The 17,949-nt window shown below is 44.0% G+C and overlaps 1 protein-coding gene across 1 annotated transcript; it reads right to left on the reverse strand.

The window, feature by feature from the left end:
- Positions 1 to 7,856: 7,856 nt before the first annotated feature.
- On the reverse strand, positions 7,857 to 17,482 carry CD180 (CD180 molecule). Its single transcript, XM_005301021.4, has 3 exons — positions 17,197 to 17,482; positions 11,734 to 11,900; positions 7,857 to 10,946 (listed from the first exon to the last, which is right to left on the reverse strand). The coding sequence occupies exons 1-3, from the start codon at positions 17,284 to 17,286 to the stop codon at positions 9,215 to 9,217; spliced, it is 1,989 nt and encodes a 662-aa protein (XP_005301078.2). The 5' UTR covers positions 17,287 to 17,482; the 3' UTR covers positions 7,857 to 9,214.
- Positions 17,483 to 17,949: the final 467 nt, after the last annotated feature.

Genomic DNA, 17,949 nt, shown 5'->3' on the forward strand with positions numbered 1-17,949 from the left:
GCTGTACCAAACTTACAGCTGCCCTGCCCGAAGGAGCCTGGGACCACAGCAGGGTGCCACCCAGGATCCATGAGATGGCGCCGCGGGAGGCAAGCCACCCCAGTGGATTGAGTTACAAGGACCTGTAACGGTGTTGGGACTCACCACCTGGCACCTCCTGCTGATTGTCTCTGGGAATTAGCTCTGTCCAGTGGAGCGCCCCCTCCTGGTGGTGTCCCGTCCATCATCTCGCCCTCAGTTGGCATCTGAGCCCGCATCGCTCACCAGCTCGCGGCGTCCTTTTCAAGCCACTGCCCTCCGCCAGTGCCCTTAGTCCATCCTCGCCCTCTTCTGGGAGGGGGTAGGGGGTGTTGATCAACAGTCTCGCTACGCCCCAGCCACCATGTCCAACCACACACCCCAAAGTCTAATCCCTCTTGTCAGGGATCTGGTGTAGTCTATGATGGCCGCTCCCTACGGCCAATGGCTGGGTGTACTGGAAGGGGGGGACCCAGGCCCGCCCTCTACTCTGGGTCCCGGCCCAGGGACCCTCTGGCAGCATCCTTGCTGTCCTCCTCCTCTCCCCTCGTCTGTCCGCTTCCCTGGACCGCTTCCCCTACGGCCCCTTGCACCCGCTAGGCCCTTCCCTTCAGGGCCTGCAGCCTGGCAGGCTATGGGCTAGAGCTCCCTTTTGCTCCCCTAGCCCGGCCAGTACTGCGCTGTCCACAGTGCTAGTCTCCCACCTCTGGAGACTGACCTTCCCCTGTTGAAGGCCTGGGACAGACTGACTGCTCCCTTCCTGAGCAGCCTTTTTATAGGGCTGAGCCTGGCCCTGACTGGCTGCCTCCAATCTGGGCCCTGATTGGCTGCCTCCAATCTGGGCCCTGATTGGCTGCCTCCAATCTGGGCCCTGATTGGCTGCCTCCAATCTGGGCCCTGATTGGCTGCCTCCAATCTGGGCCCTGATTGGCTGCCTCCAATCTGGGCCCTGATTGGCTGCCTCCAATCTGGGCCCTGATTGGCTGCCTCCAATCTGGGCCCTGATTGGCTCCCAATAAGTCCTTCTCTAATTGGCTGCCCGTCTGTGCAGGTGCACTGGCCTGCTGCAGCCCACGCTCTCAGGGAGTGGGGCAGTCTGCCCCACTACAGGGCCATGCCCCAAAGTGAAGACATTCTGGTCGGAAGCAGCCCAGGGCAGTGGATTTAAACTCCCTGCTTGGAGTGCTCCCAGTTCAGCCCCCCTTGTGTTGACTGGGCTGGGACCCGGTGGAGTGGGAGGTCCTAGGTCCCTCTACCCCTGCTGCCTGAAAGACTGAGGCACCTTGACCTAGGGAAAGAAGGGGCTAGAAGTCAGGCATGCCAACCACTAGGCCACCTGGCCCTCCAAGCACCTGGCACACTCATTTTAATTACTTTGCATTTATCAACATTGAATTTCATCTGCCATTTTGTTGCCCAGTCACCCAGTTTTGTGAGCTCCCTTTGTAACTATTGGTACAGGTCTGTCGCATCTTACGCGCATTTAACATGCGCGATTTCAACTTTATGTGGTCGGCAAAAACAAAAACAAAAAAAGAGAAAAACAACAGTTTTAATACTATACCTGTAGTGCGGGCGATTTCGCCCGCCATTGAACTTAATGGGGTTTTGGCTATACGTGGGTTTTCGCTTTACGCGCTAACAGCGGAATGGAACCCCCGCGTAAGATGAGACGGACCTATACACTCAATTCTTGTTAAATTATTTTTGCACATTTTCAGTTTTTTACCTTCTTTGTTGACTTTTTGTTTTAGTTGACTTGTGAGTAGTTGAAATTTAGCTCTGCTCCTGGCCCTAGGGGACTGGGTCAGGTTTCTGTAGCTACAGAGGGGTTCACATTGGAGATTTTGTCTCTGGGAGCTGAGCAAGGTTTGAGCCTAAAGTTCCTCTTTCAAGGTGAGGCAGTGTTGCAGAAAGCACGGTGATGCATGCTGGAATAAGAGTGCTGATGCTACAATTTTGGGTCCCAGGCAGGGGTGAGTAGTTGGTACTTGCCGAGCTGCAGGCGACAACTGAGGTATGTCAGCAGAGATGTTTAGGAAACTTTGGCACAATGCTTTCACACGCTGTAACGCTGCTCTGCTCACTTTTGACTCCACTGTTTGTCAATCACTTTTGTAGCACGCTATTGTAGAGAACAAATTATTCAAGATGCATGTATATTTCCAGCTCCTTTAGAAAAATCCATGCTAGACAAATGGAAACTTAGAGTGCTGGAAAGGAAAGCCATACAAGATTTTGGGTGTTTACAGTGTTACACAACTAGACATTCTTTTAGGTACCATTTCCCCCTTACACTATTGTGAAGCTGTGCCTTCAGATAGTGCATTTATTACAGCATCAAACATAAGCTACTTGTCTTCAATTTCAAGGCCTTTCATAGTCTATCCCCACCCTACCTTATCTCTCATTCACTATCAAAATATTGATGCCAGCTTCCATTGCCCACTTGTTAAATTTTCAATCAGGCACCTTCATGTTTTCTCTCCTGCTGCACCCCCATGAACATTCACGACGTTTTCTCATTATCCTCCTTCAAATCCCTCCTTTAAATTCTCCTTTGCCGTAATGACTTCAAAAAATTTGATAATGATTAGGCTGCTGATATGCTGCCTGTCATGCTGGCCAGTATTGTCGTCATCTTCCTTGTACTCCCCTATTTGTAACCGTTATCTCTTGTCTTACATGGAGATTGTAAGGTCTTTGGGACAGGGACCATCATTGTGTTCTGTGTTTATACAGCACCTAGCACAGTGGGGTCCTGGTCCATGACTGAGGCTCCTTGGGGCTATGGTAATACAAATAAATAATTGCAGAGCTCACTGTATTGAACCAATTCTGTTTTGGAAGCTGTGCCTTGAACCAGCTAGTGAAAGTTCAGCAGTTTCTGGGTTTTATGTGGCTTGCTTTGCACTGTTCTCAAAGATATGCTGATGTAGGTCAAATCATGTCAGTTGACCACCTATTATTTGGCCACAGTCAAATATTGTTAAATATTCCAGCAAGAATGCCCTGCTGTAGGTGGCGACCTCCCTTTTCGATTGCATCATGCATTCTTTCATTTTTCTAGCACTTCATTCGTTGTGTTTCCATTATTGTGAGTTAAAATTACTCAGTTAAACGTTTGTTGTAATTAGCCACAAATATCTATCTCAGGCTAAGCCTAGTGGCGACCATAAAGTCTTACTCTTACTGTTCTAATAAACCAGTGCTTTACAATATTTGACCATTTTGGACATTATTTGACCAATATTTGTCCGGTCAATTGAACAGTTATTTTTCAAATAAGGGGAGTGATATCTTGTATTGGACCAACTTCTGTTGGTAAAGAGACAAGCTTTCAAGCTTACACAGAGATCTTCCTCAGGTCCTGGCTCCAACTATGCTGCAAAGAATTCTTTGTGGACCAGTCAAATGCCCAATCCTATGCTGATGAGTTTCTTTGCTTAACGGGGGCTTTGCAAAGACATTTGTTCCAAGACGTTTTTCCTGTCTTAGATCACTCTATGTGCAAGCATCGTTTTGATGGAGGCTGCCTGTTCTGCTGTTTCTGTCTATTTAAATACCATATGCATTACAGGGTCAGCTCACTGGGTCACAATAACACATTTTTACATCTGATAGCTTGCCTGTGACAGCAACAACTTGTAATATATGAAAACAATTCACATTCATGTGTGGACATGCTATATTATCATAACCAAGATATGGTAGTGCTATACTGTGAAATTGACAGCAAACATCAAAAAGCGCCCACTGTGCAATTTTCAACGTGACTTTCCTGTTTAAAATAGGGATGCCGTCAGATAACTTTTGACCTAAGTTATATAGGTTGGGGGCTGTATAATATGTGAGGGAAGTTGTAGGTCAGTCTGTGTATGTGAAGTACAGACATTTTAAAGAGCTACAAGAATCTCCATTTTGTAGACTGACACTAGCCAAACTTGGTACCTGCTACAAAAGAGAAAGCAGAGAAAACATTGATAATATTTCTATCTTGTACGTCTCACGAAATGAGTGGAAACTTTTCAACCCAGTGGTGATCTTCAATACATTAACTAGCTTAGTCTTTATAGGGGGAACATTCAAGGAAAAGCCTCTGGAATAATAGCTGAAGTTGAACTGGAAGTCCCCTGTGTAAAGTGTTCAAAGAGAACTCAGCTCCCATGCATCTTTGAGTAAATCCAACATTCCGTTCATCACAGCTGAGACCCTTTGCTCCATACAATGTATATACATTTCTGCAGAAAGAGAATGATGCACAGCCTTAGAGGGGATTGGCACTTTACATCTGGGTTGAATTGTTATGGAAGCACTGGTGCAAAAACTTGCATTCTAGCCACAAAGGGCAGACTAATAGCCACACCTAGTACTTGTCAGGCTTTGGCCCAAGTATAAATATTAACTCCTTACTATTGCTGTTTGGATTTAGTAACCTATGATAAAGTAAAGCAGAAACTCCCTAATTCAACACACTTAAGTAATGCTAAGTGTTTTCTGAACTTTGCAGAGCCATACACCAGAAGTACAGACCGCAGCCCCACTACAAAATAGCCGTCAGCTCCATGAGCATTCAGGGTATCCAAATGCACATGAACCTACTAGGCATCTCATCTCATTTTGCTTACAACCTTTAGCTTCTTTTTCCACACTTCCACAAAGGGAAATAGTTGGCATTTACCAGCACAGCTGACACAAAGGCTGCCAACAACACTCTGATCCCCACCCATCAAGCATCTGGCCTAAGATGTGAACGTTCAAATACTAAGGTAGAAGAATACTGAAGTGGTGATATGGCTTCAGGGGTACGTTAGTCCAGCCACTCCCCATTTACAATTTAAGTTGATTATAAATCCCCCCAAGTCTTAGTCTGACCTCTCAACATTATGATGAATTTATATATTCATTTACTAATTAAACTGTCACTATATATTTTCAGAGATCAATGCTCCATAAAAGCCAACCCCACCAAAATGCAATAATCGTGTGAATAAGAATACAGCCATCTTCCCTTTTTAAATCAAGAGAAATATAATCCTCTGCAATCATAAAATATTATCCGCCTTTTTAAATGAGAATTTCTGTAGGTGCATCCCTGTGAGGATTCTGTTTTCAGGCCCTGGGGCAGGTCCGGCGTTTTAATGTTCTGTTTAGTTCGGTCTCTGTGGAGCATGTGATGGGGCTTTCAGGCCTTGTTTCAAAGCCAGAGTATTCCTGTGACAACAGAGGAGTCCAAATTGCAAAATGGATCAAAGAGATGATTACCAAAGACCAAGTTTTTTTCAGAAAATAGGGGAGACCCAGAGTGTTTACAGATTTTCATGTCCAAGTCTGTCAGAAGCGGGGGGTGTTTGAACATAACGGCCATGCTGAGTCAGACCAATGGTCCAACTAGCCCAGTATCCTGTCTTCCGACAGTGCCAATGTCAAGTGCTTCAGAGGGAATGAACAGAACAGGCAATCATCAAGTGATCCATCCCCTGGATTTATATAGAGGCATTATGATATTTTCTGTCGTATTATCCCTTTCCTAATGATTCCTAACATTCTGTTCGCTTTTTTGACTGCTGCTTCACATTGAGTGGATGTTTTCGAAGAACTATCCACAATGACTCCAAGATCACTTTCTTGAGTGGTAATAGTTAATTTGGACCCCATCATTGTATATGCATAGTTGGAATTCTGTTCTCTAATTTTCATTACTTTGCATTTATCAACATTGAATTTCATGTGCCATTTTGTTGCCCAGTCACCCAGTTTTGTGAGCTCCCTTTGTAACTCTTCACAGTCAGCTTTGGATTTAGCTATCTTGAGTAATTTTGTATTGTCTGCAAATGTTTCCATCTCACCGTTTTACCCCTTTTTCCAGATCATTTATGAATATGTTGAATAGGACTGGGCCTAGTACAGACCCATGGGCTACACCACTGTTTATCTCTCTCCATTCTGAAATCTGGCCATTTATTCCTACCCTTTGTTTCCTGTCTTTTAACCTGTTCCTGATCCATGAGAGGACCTTCCCTCTTATCCCATGACTGCTTGCTTTGCTTAAGAGCCTTTGGTGAGGGACCTTGTCAAAGGCTTTCTGAAAGTCCAAGTACACTGTATCCACTGGATCACCCTTGTCCACATGTTTGTTGACCCCTTAAAAAAATCTAATAGATTGGTGAGGTATGATTTCTCTTTACAAAAGCCCTATTTACTCTTCCCCAACAAAACATGTTCAGCTATGTGTCTGACAATTCTGTTCTTTACTATAGTTTCAGCCAATTTGCCTGGTACTGAAGTTAGGCTTACTCATCTGTAATTGCTGGGATCACCTCTGGAGCCCTTATAAAAAACTGGCATCACATTAGCTATCCTACAGTCATCTGGTACAGAAGCTGATTTAAATGATAGATTACATACCACAGTTTGGGTCCATGCATGTCCCTCCCCATTCCCAAAAAATCCTTTTATTTATTAACCTTGCATGCATCTTTTTTCAATGTAGAAAGCACATTTTAAAGTTAGGTACCCAATAGAATTTGTACAAAAAGCGGCAAATTTACTAATACATCTGAAAAATTGGTACAATGCCTGCAATATTTGGAGCGTATTTTAAAATATCAAGAGTTGCAAACACACATTCATGATTCTGGACTGAATATCATCTTGTATTCCCTAAGGTCTTCATTTCTTGTATGCTAGTTTGTCATTCTTTCTGTGGCCATGTCTACACTTGAGTTGGAGGTGTAAATTCCAGCTCGGTAGATGTATGTGAATCAGCTTTGATCAAGCTAGTGCACTAAAAATAGCAGAGTAGCCTCAATGGTGCAGGAAGTGGGAGGGGCTAGCGGCTCTGAATACAATCCTGCTCTGGACCCTGGGTACTTGAGCAACTATCCCATCCCACTGCCCATGCCACTACAATAGTGCACTGCAGAGCATTGAAACCAAAACTGAGAAGAAAAACTGGGATTCATGGTATGTGGGTGCTTTCCCCACCTCTGCCACTGACACATTATGTGACCTGATGCCAGTTTCTTAACCTCTCTGCCTCCGTTCATACATCTGTCAAGGGGAGATGAGACTAACCTCTGAGTTCCTCTGACAAAAGGTGTTATGTAAGTGCAACATATAACTGTGATATCTGTGATTTCAGCTGAGGAGTGGTCCTGGGGAGCAAGGAGAATTTCTGGCTGCTTGAACGGCAAGGTGAGGTTTGGGTGGAGATGGTCCCCACACAGGAATCTCCCTCCCTCTTCACTTGATCTGACCTCTTGACATGACCCATCTTTTTGCTGCATATTCCTGACCCCTCCCTCAGTCCATGAACCAGTAGACGGGAGGCAGGTTGAATTGGGAGAACCTGCAACATGCCAGAAGCAGGGAAGTTAGGGGGGCTGTGAGCCACAAGCAAACATATTTAGCTCTCCCTGGTCCCCCCTCAGAGAGAGAGGGAAGGGTGCTGCTTGCCTGGGGAGTGGAAGCAGGAGCCGGGAGGTGGGATGGGGCTCCTGCTGGGCTGAGAAATTAACCTGTGAGTGATTGAATCCTCTCTAGCCCCTCAGTAAAGGGCATTACAGATAAGGATCCACAGGACTTCTCTGCTCTGAGGAGAGTGACTCATTTGAACAGTAATGACCTCCAGCTTTGGGCACTTCCTGGCAGTTGGAGGAATTGAAAACAGCTGGCCATCAACTTTCAGGAAATGCCTGGCCTGGCTGTCATTATTACTGCATTTCACAATCACAGCTGCATTGTTGGCTCAGTTATTTCCCCCCCGTACAAGCCCAGCTGTGAAGGTGCATTCTCATTGTCACGACCCCTGTTACAAATGCTCCACAATTAGTATATGGAGAAAATAAACAATATTTATTCATTAAATCATCACATGTTCAGTACTGCAAAATGCATAAGGGTCCTGTGACACACACACACCGGTCCCCTCTCTCATGTACCTGCAGCCTCTCTGCCTGCTCTATTCCTCCTGCTTTTCCAGGCCCAGCAGAGAGGAGGAACTGGCTGCAGCAGGGGGGTTGAGCTGCTGATGGGGGGGAAATGGTGGGGTGAGAGGTGGAAAGGGGTGCCAGGAGCTATTGAGGAAAAGGTGAGGGGCTATTGGTGGGAAAGGAAGTGGACAGGAGCTAAGGGAGGAGGAGGAGTTAATATGGAAGCACGGGTGGCTCTATGTATTTTGCCGCCCCAAGCACGGCAGTCAGGCAGCTTTCGGTGGCGTGCCTGCGGGAGGTCTGCTGGTAATGCAGATTCGACATACCCGCCGCCAAATTGCCGCCGAAGCCGCTGGACCAGCGGACCTCCCGCAGGCGTGCCGCTGAAGGCTGCCTGACTGCCGCCCTCACAGCGACAAGCAGGCTGCCCCTCGCGGCTTGCCGCCCCAGGCACGTGCTTGCTGCGCTGGTGCCTGGAGCCACCCCTGTATGGAAGAGATATGGGTGACAGGCTAGTAGACAAGACATGAACTATTGTGCCTAGATATTCCCTGATAAAGGTTCCCTTCTGGCCACTGACTGCCTAGTTCCTCAGATTGCCCCCTACAAGCTGCCCCTGATTCCCCACAAGCCCTTGCCCACCACTTTTGGGGGCAAGAAATAAGGCCCTGCATCTCACCTACACCCAGTGATTCAGTGAAAAATGATCAGGAAAGAGGCCAGTCTAATTTTCTTTTAGAGCAACCATGTGTGCAGGACCAGCCGTGCTATTGCCTCAGCCATTCAGATAGCACCGGTTTCTAAATTCTGATTTCAGAGCAGCCCATTCATTTGGGGGAACCAGTATTTCCACTTCATTTCTCACCCCTTTCCTCCTCGGTGACGTTCCCCTAGCTCACTCAGCTGCCTGAGGCCCCAGTGCTAGCTTATAGTTGAGGACTAGTGGCAGTCTTCAATGGGACTATTTATTATTATTTGTATTACCAGAGAGCCTAGGAGCCCTTGTCATAGATCAGGACCCTACTATGTTACTTGTGTGGCTAAAGTTCTTCACAGGATCTGGCCCTGGTTTGTTTTTTCATAGTAATTTTTCTTAAATCAATTGCTAAGAATGTGAACGGGGCATGCAATACTAATGTTAAAAGGCGTATTGCCCAGGAACAAAGCAACAAGTAGGAACAATTCTCTTTTCTTCAGAATCTGTCTAGTAACTGTCCTTTCTTCCTTTATTTAAAAATGATTGTTGTGGCGCTATCTTTCACTTAGAGTTGTTGGTAATTTCTCTTTAAAAAGCATGTGATCCAAACCAAGATAAGAGCAACAAGCACTATCAAACCCAGCACAGTGCAAACAATTCCTGCAACACTGATCCCACAGGAGAGTGTTACAGTGGACAGCTTAGCACCTGCTAGAGCTTTGGGCTCACTACACACTGTCCCTTCAGGGTCTTCAATTTTATCCATATTCTGCTTGTACCAAGTTATTAAACCAATATTAGAGCAGGTGCATTCCAGTGGATTGTAACTTAAATTGATTATACTCTGGCCGGATAAGTTAGTTAACATGTCACGTGGTATAATATGGATCCTATTATTGGCAAAATTGAGATAGATGCTCTTGAGATTGGAAAATGCATCTGTGCTGAATGCAATAAGCTTGTTGTGGCTCAGGTCAACCTGCTTTAGCTTCTTGAGGGTGTGAAATGCTTGGTTTTGTATAGCTGTCAGATCACAGAATGATAAAATTAACACCTCTAAACTGGGTACCTGGTGAAAGAGATTTCCATTCAGAATGGTCCCTGACTGAAACTTATTCCCCCTAAGGTTCAACAGGAAAAGGTTTTGCAGCCCCTGTAAAAGGTGCTGAATGTTGGTATCGATATAGGAATAAGAAAGGTTCAGGACATGCAAGAGATGCAGATTGCGGAAAGGACCCTGGGAAGCATTGATGTGAAGACGTGTAAAAGCTAAATCCAGGAGCTCCAGGTTAGCACCTTCCTTAAAGGCCAAATCTTGGAGCTGAAGCTGCTTGTTGTAGCTCAGATTCAGGTGCTGTAATCCACTCAGGCCTTTTAGCTGGTTGCTGCAGCAGTCTAAATTTTCTATGTAACTGTGGCTTAAATCCAGATGTTGAAGTTTTGACAGTGTTTTTAAACAGCCAGAGCCTAAGTCCAGATTCTCAGCATTTTCTCTGATATGGAGGTGGGTGAGGGAGGGGAAGGCGGTGGAGCTAATGTTGCACATGTGCTTAAAGGCGTTCCTATTGAGAATTAATTCTTCCAACATGTTCATGCCACTGATGTCAGGAGGTAACATGCTGATGTAGGTGTGAGTCAGATCTAGCCTTTGGAGTTTGCTCAAACACTGAAATGTGGCAGCAGTCAAATGAAGGAAATGCCGCTTTTGCAGACTGATATCCACCACAGAGATATTGCACAGGTTCAGAAGCATAGTAGAGTTTATGGGAAGCCCATTTTCTGCATCCTCAAATGTCCCCAACCAAAGAGTATGGATTCTGGTTTCCTGCATCCCTGCTAAAACCACAGAAATGTCAATGCAACCTCCAAAGTCCAAGCTGTAAAATAAGTTGGACTGGAACGCCCCAGCTTCAATGTGTATAATATCATTGCCCTTCAAGATCAGAGTTAAATTCTTTGTCTTTAGCAGAATATCTATGTCTCTTGCTGCTATTCTTTGTATGTTGTTCATTTGAAAATCAAGGTATTTGAGATTTCTGGTTGGAAAGCTTGGAGGGAGCTGCAGTGAGGAGATATGATTGCTGCCCAAGTCAAAAGTCTCTAAATGATCCAGATTCTGCATTGGAATAAATGCTAAGCTGGTTAGACCTGTCTGAGTTAAGACAAGATGCTTCAGAGACTGTGGGCCAACAAATGCTGTGTCAGCCAGAAACATGAGTAGATTTCCAGTCAAGACAATAACGTTCAGATAAGCATTGCTTTGAAAGGCACCTTCGTACACCCAGTTAATTTGACACCTTGAAAAGAACAGAATAATCCAATGACGTTACTAATCAATCTGATAAAAATTTTCCCACTATTACATGGTCATTTAAAAACAACAATCGAAATGCAATCTCACATACAAAGAAAGCCCAATGATCTATGGTCTTCCTTGACTTAAAAGCTATTATTCTTTGCTGGCAGCATATAGCTGATATTCACAAGCCCCTATATTTTAAACTCAGATAAAAAGAGGCCATAATGGGAAGTGAAAACTGTCTAGGGCTGATTGGGTGTGGAGGTTCTGACTGTGACGTTGTTCATGAAAGTCACACAGAGACCTGCTAAGTAAGGGAGGTTTCCCTTCCCTAATCAACACAATCAAAATCTTATCCCTATAATAAGGGTAGTTCTTACAAGGCTAGAATCTCCTTCTCCCCACATTTCATGAATGATATTTTCATGGAAAAGCAGGGGAGATGTTTCCTACAGCAAATTTGTTGCTGCTAACATAAATACTAGGATGTGAAGGTTTCACCCATTCCTGCAAATGGTCCAATAACTCCAGGCCTTAACAGGAGAGAGCCCAGAAAAAAGCTATTTCCAAATAGCTAGGCATTCTTAATTGGCAAGACAATGCAACAGTTGTCTGCAAGGGTCTCTGAAGGTTCTGCTGTGAAGATGGTTGCCATGGTATACTATGGAAGCCTTCAGTTCTTTATTAGTATTGCAAAAGGTTGAAATAAGGGCATGTAAGCAATGGCAGATTCAAAATAAGTTACGACTTTTGTGATCAGTGGAAGTGACAAAGATTTCCAATACCTTGTTAAATCTAAATATACCAGATTCTTTAGCTTGCTGAAGGTTGAATTGTGAAGGGAAGAAAGCAAATTAAAGCTGAAGTCAAGGATTTCTGTTGTGGCTGGAAGTCTTTCAGGAATCTCTCTCAGTCCTAAATCTTCACAGCTATAGCTTTTGTTGGCTATAACCTGTGGAAATTATATACATATATATATTATTAAAAACACAGATACAGGCATACTGTGAATGTAAACATGAAGCTTTGACATGCACATTCTACCAAGCAGCTGCCTTAGAAATAAATCATTTAAAAACATAACAGTCAAAACATATCTTATAGCACTTACAATACTTGATCACATCCCACTGTATTCCAAAACCTTGAATTAGAACAATGCAAAAACCTTAATGTAGCATTGTATTTAAAAACAAACAATCCCCCCTTAAAGATTAAAGGTCTGGATAGCAGTGAAGTGAGTGAAGAAAGAGCTATTAATCCACCAAAACCCAGATGCCTAATGGTGAGGAAACTGAGTTCAATTAAAAAAACCCAAACTGCTGGATTCTGCAAGGATGGAAGTGGGAGTGGGGCGGATCAGCAGCAGGAAAGCAGAACAGGAGCCTATCGGCAACATATGAAATCTTAATATCAACCTGAAATAAGCAATCCTGGGACTTCATGGAATGCAGTTTTTAAACCACCGGCTTGGATCTTTTATGCTAATAATAAGTGCACATCATTCTGTATTTCATTAACCAAGGACAGTATGAATTATTAATCCCCAATAAATAATCCGTGGGTCTTGTAACAAGGCTCACTGTAAAATAAGAACTAGGGAGTTATGAAGATCTTGCAAAGAGAGCTTGGCTCAGAGTGCGAAAATATTGTGTTATAACAGAAAATGTCTGCTCAAATAAAAAGGAACTGAGCTGTGTTTATACTCACAGCAAGGGACTGCTTCGCACAGTTAGCTGAAACTGGACAAAAATTAATATCTGAGAAACTGAGACTTTTAAATTCTTTTAAAGACTTTTCAGTCTAAGTGGGAAATGGAATAATCTGTCTCTTATGCAAATATATTCACCTCTCCAAAGTTAAAACCGGGGGATTCATTATAATATACCAGACCTGCCTCTGACTTCATAGGAGACTATATTGTCAATCAAAACACAAGGATGTTATACACTCTCAAGCACAGTCCTCAGTAGGCTGATCTGTGTGACTGTGTGAAAAAGAGATGCATGAAAAGTCCAACTTTATTTCAGGCTTCAAACCCATGATCACCGCCTAGCAAACAGGCTGACATTCACAAGTGCAATGGAATCAATGCCTAAGGAATGGCTGCCAATCAGAAACAATGGAATAAGAGCACAGGAAAGAGGCAGCCACTCACCAGAGGACTTCAAGCCTTCATTTAAGTAAGACAAGGCCTTGTTTCTTAAAAGAATCTTCAGAAAGACTACGTTGTCTCCTCAAAGACTCTTAATTACTGTTGAAATTAGCTCCAAGGAGAGAAGAAATCCTTTGAAGATTTCCCAGCCTGCTCCACAGATTCTCAAATGGTGAGATTAAATATAACTGGCATTGTCTAAAATCTTAAAGAAAATAACTCTCAACTTGCTACAGAAAACACAGCTAAGCTTTGAAGGAAGAATAGATCTGTACAAGTGCTGGTCCAAAACAGAAAGAAAAAGTTGTGAACATTTTAATTTTTTCCCAGTTTTTCATTGAAATTTTGGATATAAAAATATTTGGACCAACCGTATTCTGTTCTTTAATAGAGAATTTCTATTATTGGACAGTAATACATTCATTGGAAACTATTGCTAATGTAACAACCCCAGACTCCAAGAGAAGCCAGACAGACTTAAGAGCAGGTATCAGTCTATTAGTAGCTGATAATCTACACACTTCCAATTATAAACCATTACTGTTTTTCGATCAGCCTATAGATGCGTGATGCAAGGAGAGTGTGGGCTTCACCTTGCATTAGTGAATAATTTTAATGGTGTCGTGTAATAAACTATGGACTATTGTATTGCTATGCAGTGGTGCTGAGAATTTCACAATTTTGCCAAATGGAGAACTAAACTAACACTTTTTTCATTACGTTTGATTATGAAACTGGGGGCAATGGGTGGCTGGGTGATCATTCAGGGCACCAACGTTCAGTGTGCCAAAAATCCCCATTTTTTGAGTGGTTGGTTTTTTTTTTTGGTGTGTGTGTGTGTGTGTGTTTTCTTGTGCCTTTTATGTAGCTGCATGGGGAGTACCAAATACATCTTCTGCCATGGGTGACAAAACATCTGGGCCAGCCCAAGTGGACAAGTCTCTAAGAGGTGCAGCACAGTACTCAAAACTGAGGAGAAACTAAGGTATGTCTACATTACAGCTGGGATCGCCATTCTGAGATCGATCCACCCGCAGTTGATTTAGCAGGTCTAGTGAAGACCCGCCAAATCGAGAGCCGACTGCTCTCCAGTCAACCCCTGTACTCTACCCCCGACAAGAAGAGTAAGGTAAGTCGACAGGAAAGTTTCTCCCGGCAACCCCCAGCGGTAACTCAGCCTAAGGTATGTCGACTCCAGCTACATTATTCACGTAGCTGGAGTTGCGTAGCGTAGGTCAACTTACCACGGTACTAGACATAGCCTAAGGTGCCCTCCACAGGTGCCAACTTTTCAAAGTGCTGAAGGGTGCTCGACTCCTGATTCTTCCCCAGGAGATGCTGACAGAGAGGGGGAGGTGCTGACTTGCTGGGCCTGCAGGCAGGAGGGAAGTACTGGGAATGGATGAGGGGGAGGAGCTGATAGGGGGACCGTAAGTGGGTGCTCCAGCCCTGGAGCACCAATGGAGTCGCCGCCAATGGTGCCCCTCCTGGTCTTGGGCAGCTCTGGGACTCCTGTAATAAATTATACAGTCCTGAGGGCCTAAGTTACAGCATCCTCCGTTCATTGCCTTATGGGATGCAGCACTGCTTGCTTCAGTCCTGACTTTGACATGGCCTTCTTGCCCCCAGCTATGTGGCTTCCTGCCCACAAAACCAGCATTTGTGAGGGACTCTTTCCCAGTTCCTGCAGTGGGGGAATACTGCCCTAGCCAGATCCTGGAATTTGAGATTGCCTTTATACCACTTTGCCTCTTTGTAAAGGAGATGGAGCAGGGGTGAGGAGCTTGCCCTATGTTGGGAAATCTTGATTTGACTGCCACTATGAGATCCTGGCAGGAGGCTCTGAGGTGGAACTATTTTTATTTACTTAACCACATCTCAATACGCCCTACTAGCAATGGTTCCAAAATGTGCCAGTTGGACCACAAGATTTCTTAATGTTACTGGCTTACTAACTAGGAGAAGCGTTATTTAAAAATCATTTGTGTTGAAAAAAGCAGTGCTTCAATGTACAACCAAAATGATTATTGGATTATTTCAGGTACGTCTACGCATAAAATGCTACAGTGGGACAGCTGTGCCTTTGCAGCACTTCAGTGTAGATACTACCTATGTCAAGAGGATGGGTTCTCCCATCATTGGTGCAGGTAATCCACCTTCCTAAGAAGTAGTAGCTAGGCTGATGGAAGAAACCATATATTTGCTGTTTGTTATTACTCCTTCAAGCCAGGGGGTATGTCTGCACTGCCATCACTCCTAGTTTCAGCACCCCTGGACAGGGACATACATTCAGTGCTTATTGTTTTGTATGGTCTGTACTCTCCTGTGCTTTACATAAATGTAAAAGGGCATAGAGGTGACCAACTCTGAACAAAGTGTATCTCTGTATGTTAACCATTGCACAACTACTGCGTGCCCCTGACAGCGGTAAGCTGTGGAACGGAAGCTACGCACCTTTGGGGTTGGAGTTCTGTGAGAGGGGTGTGTTTGAGTAACTGGGGTATCTTGGGAGTCTGCTGGTCCTGGGGGCATCTAGGGCAGGTGGGCTGAGGAGCCCCATTTCTGAGAGAGGGTAATAGCCTGAGCCTGGGAAGGCTATAGCACTGGTTCCTCCCTTGGCCTCTCTGCCACATTTCCTAGGCACTAAAAGCTTAACAGCCCAGGAGATCCAGTGCAGAAAGGCTTGTATTCCCCCCAGAGCAATCCCAGTGGGTGGCCGACAGGCCATGCTCACTAGGATCTGTGACAGAAAGCTATTGATGCAAACTGACTTGTAACAAAATAATTCCGTTTCTTTACAAGCGGAGGGTCCAATTATTCCTAGGTCACTCAAAATTTTCTTTACTCTGTAGGAATTTTGCAAGTAATACAAATACGGACAGTAGAGCCACAAACAGGAGTTATGAATAATGGGAGATATAAAGAAGTATATAAAATAACCGTAGAGTGACAGCAAATATGTAGCTCCCATGTGCTCTATCCCCAAATTAAATAACAAGAGACAGTTCTAATTTAGAAGTTCCTAGATGATCACTTAAGGGAAATGTCAAATACAGACCTAAGAAAAACCAATACATTCCAGACTGATGGGAGAAAAACACTGCTTTTACGCACTTTATAATTAACCAGTGGAACTCGCTGCCCTAGCTTGTTATTGGGGCGAATGGCTGAGTAAGATTTAAGGAAGAAAAGAAAGGTTTAGCTGCTGATGTAAATGAGAAGTGTGCCTGCGTTATGCCATTTCAAATAAAATTACAAGAGCGATCAGCCCTCCCGCTTCAGGGCAGAAACTGGTCTCCAGATGGAGCAGAGGAGGAAATTCCCCTCACGGTACAGTTTTGCACAATTAGGAGGATTATGGGAGTTGTACAACTTCAATAAAGCAAAGAATCTATTATAGGCCTCTGTGGCACATAAAATATGAGGGCAATTCCTATGAGTCTCTTTCCCCCAACCCCTCCCAACCCCCCCCTCCCGCCCCCGCAACTAAAAGAACCCTGAGAAGCATCTTGCCTTCATTCTTCCTCTCTGCTCCCTTCCCCTGTCCTTTTAATTTAAAACGAACCAGACCAGACAAAAAGAACTAAGGAGTGGCTGGTATTTCCTTTTATTATTGCTCTGGTTTGGAATCATATATCTGCTCAGCTACAACTGCCCACTACATGAAAGAGAATCATCGTCTTGCCCATTTGTACTGGTGTATACAAATTCTTGGACCCAAATGGTAGGAAAGAAACCCCTTATAACCTGTTCTCTTTTCAGCTCTGATATCTTGCTGTAGACATGCATGTGAGATTTCAATATGTCCAAAGCATTATGAAATGTATAAAAAACTGTCAGTTTCTGGCAGATACAGAAAGATCCCATATAAAAGGGTCATATTAGTGCCTGAGCAGTATCACAGAGTGTGTCTGAAAAGACCTGCCTTACTTTCCCAGTTCGAGGCTTCTGGACACCCCCCCAGCCAAAAAAAAATCTCCCTGCACTTCAAAGCGATCAGATATTAGCATGCAAATAATCACCAAAGCTTCATTATTGATTTTGTACATATATAACACCCTTGCCTCAAGAGAAAGAAATAACTATCACTCACCTCAGTGCACATCGTATCTACAGGCTCAGATACTTCGCAGCGAACACAGAAAAGCCCCATCAAAATCAACCAATATATCTGGCAAGCCATTAAGGCATTAGATGGCTTCTAAACTCAGATGATCTTGTGTTATCTTCTCTTAATGAAAGCAAAACAGGACAGCAAAACCAAGATAAACTGAAACAGTCAGCTAGAAATTAATTAAATGGCAAAGGAAGAAAAAGAAAAAAAAAGTTTGATAAACCTCTCAGGCTTAGCATGGTGAAATCACAATCACAGCTTGAAAGGGGAAGTTCCCTGTTTTAAATATAGTCATTCAAATGACTGATACAGAAGTGAGAAATAGTCTCCTAGAAAAAGGAATCAGGAGGTTTAGGATTGTGTTTTTCACCAATAAATTTAACATGAGTGGGGTTCTTCTATTTTAACTTTCCAGAGATATTATGTCTCTTCTATATCCAGTAAAGGGCGCTGTATCATTTATGAGGGTCAGGGAAGTCTATGAAAGGATGAAATTGGTATTTGAATTTCTGCAACCCCTTCCCTCCCACACACTTTCTGCAAGAACCCCTCCCCCAAATGTTCAAATCTGCTCTAGTATGAACTAAAATATTGAAACCTGGATGCCTAAAATTAGGCTTCTAAATCTCTATTTAAGCTCCTCAATACGAGAGGCCTGATTTACAGAAGTGCTGAGCACTGCCACATACTCAGCACTGAAATCAATGGGGAGCTGCAGGTGGACAGCACCTT

This window comes from Chrysemys picta, chromosome 6 (genome assembly GCF_011386835.1).
Source record: "Chrysemys picta bellii isolate R12L10 chromosome 6, ASM1138683v2, whole genome shotgun sequence".
NCBI lineage: Eukaryota > Metazoa > Chordata > Testudines > Emydidae > Chrysemys > Chrysemys picta.

Bases quoted from the DNA above. Each gene is read 5' to 3' on its own strand.
- CD180 (XM_005301021.4), bottom strand. From the start codon at position 17,286: ATGGCTTGCCAGATATATTGGTTGATTTTGATGGGGCTTTTCTGTGTT. The intron at 11,901-17,196 runs GTGAGTGATAGT...TAATTTCCACAG, and splicing joins TAGATACGATGTGCACTGAG to GTTATAGCCAACAAAAGCTA. The intron at 10,947-11,733 runs GTATTGGAAATC...GTTCTTTTCAAG, and splicing joins GTATATTTAGATTTAACAAG to GTGTCAAATTAACTGGGTGT.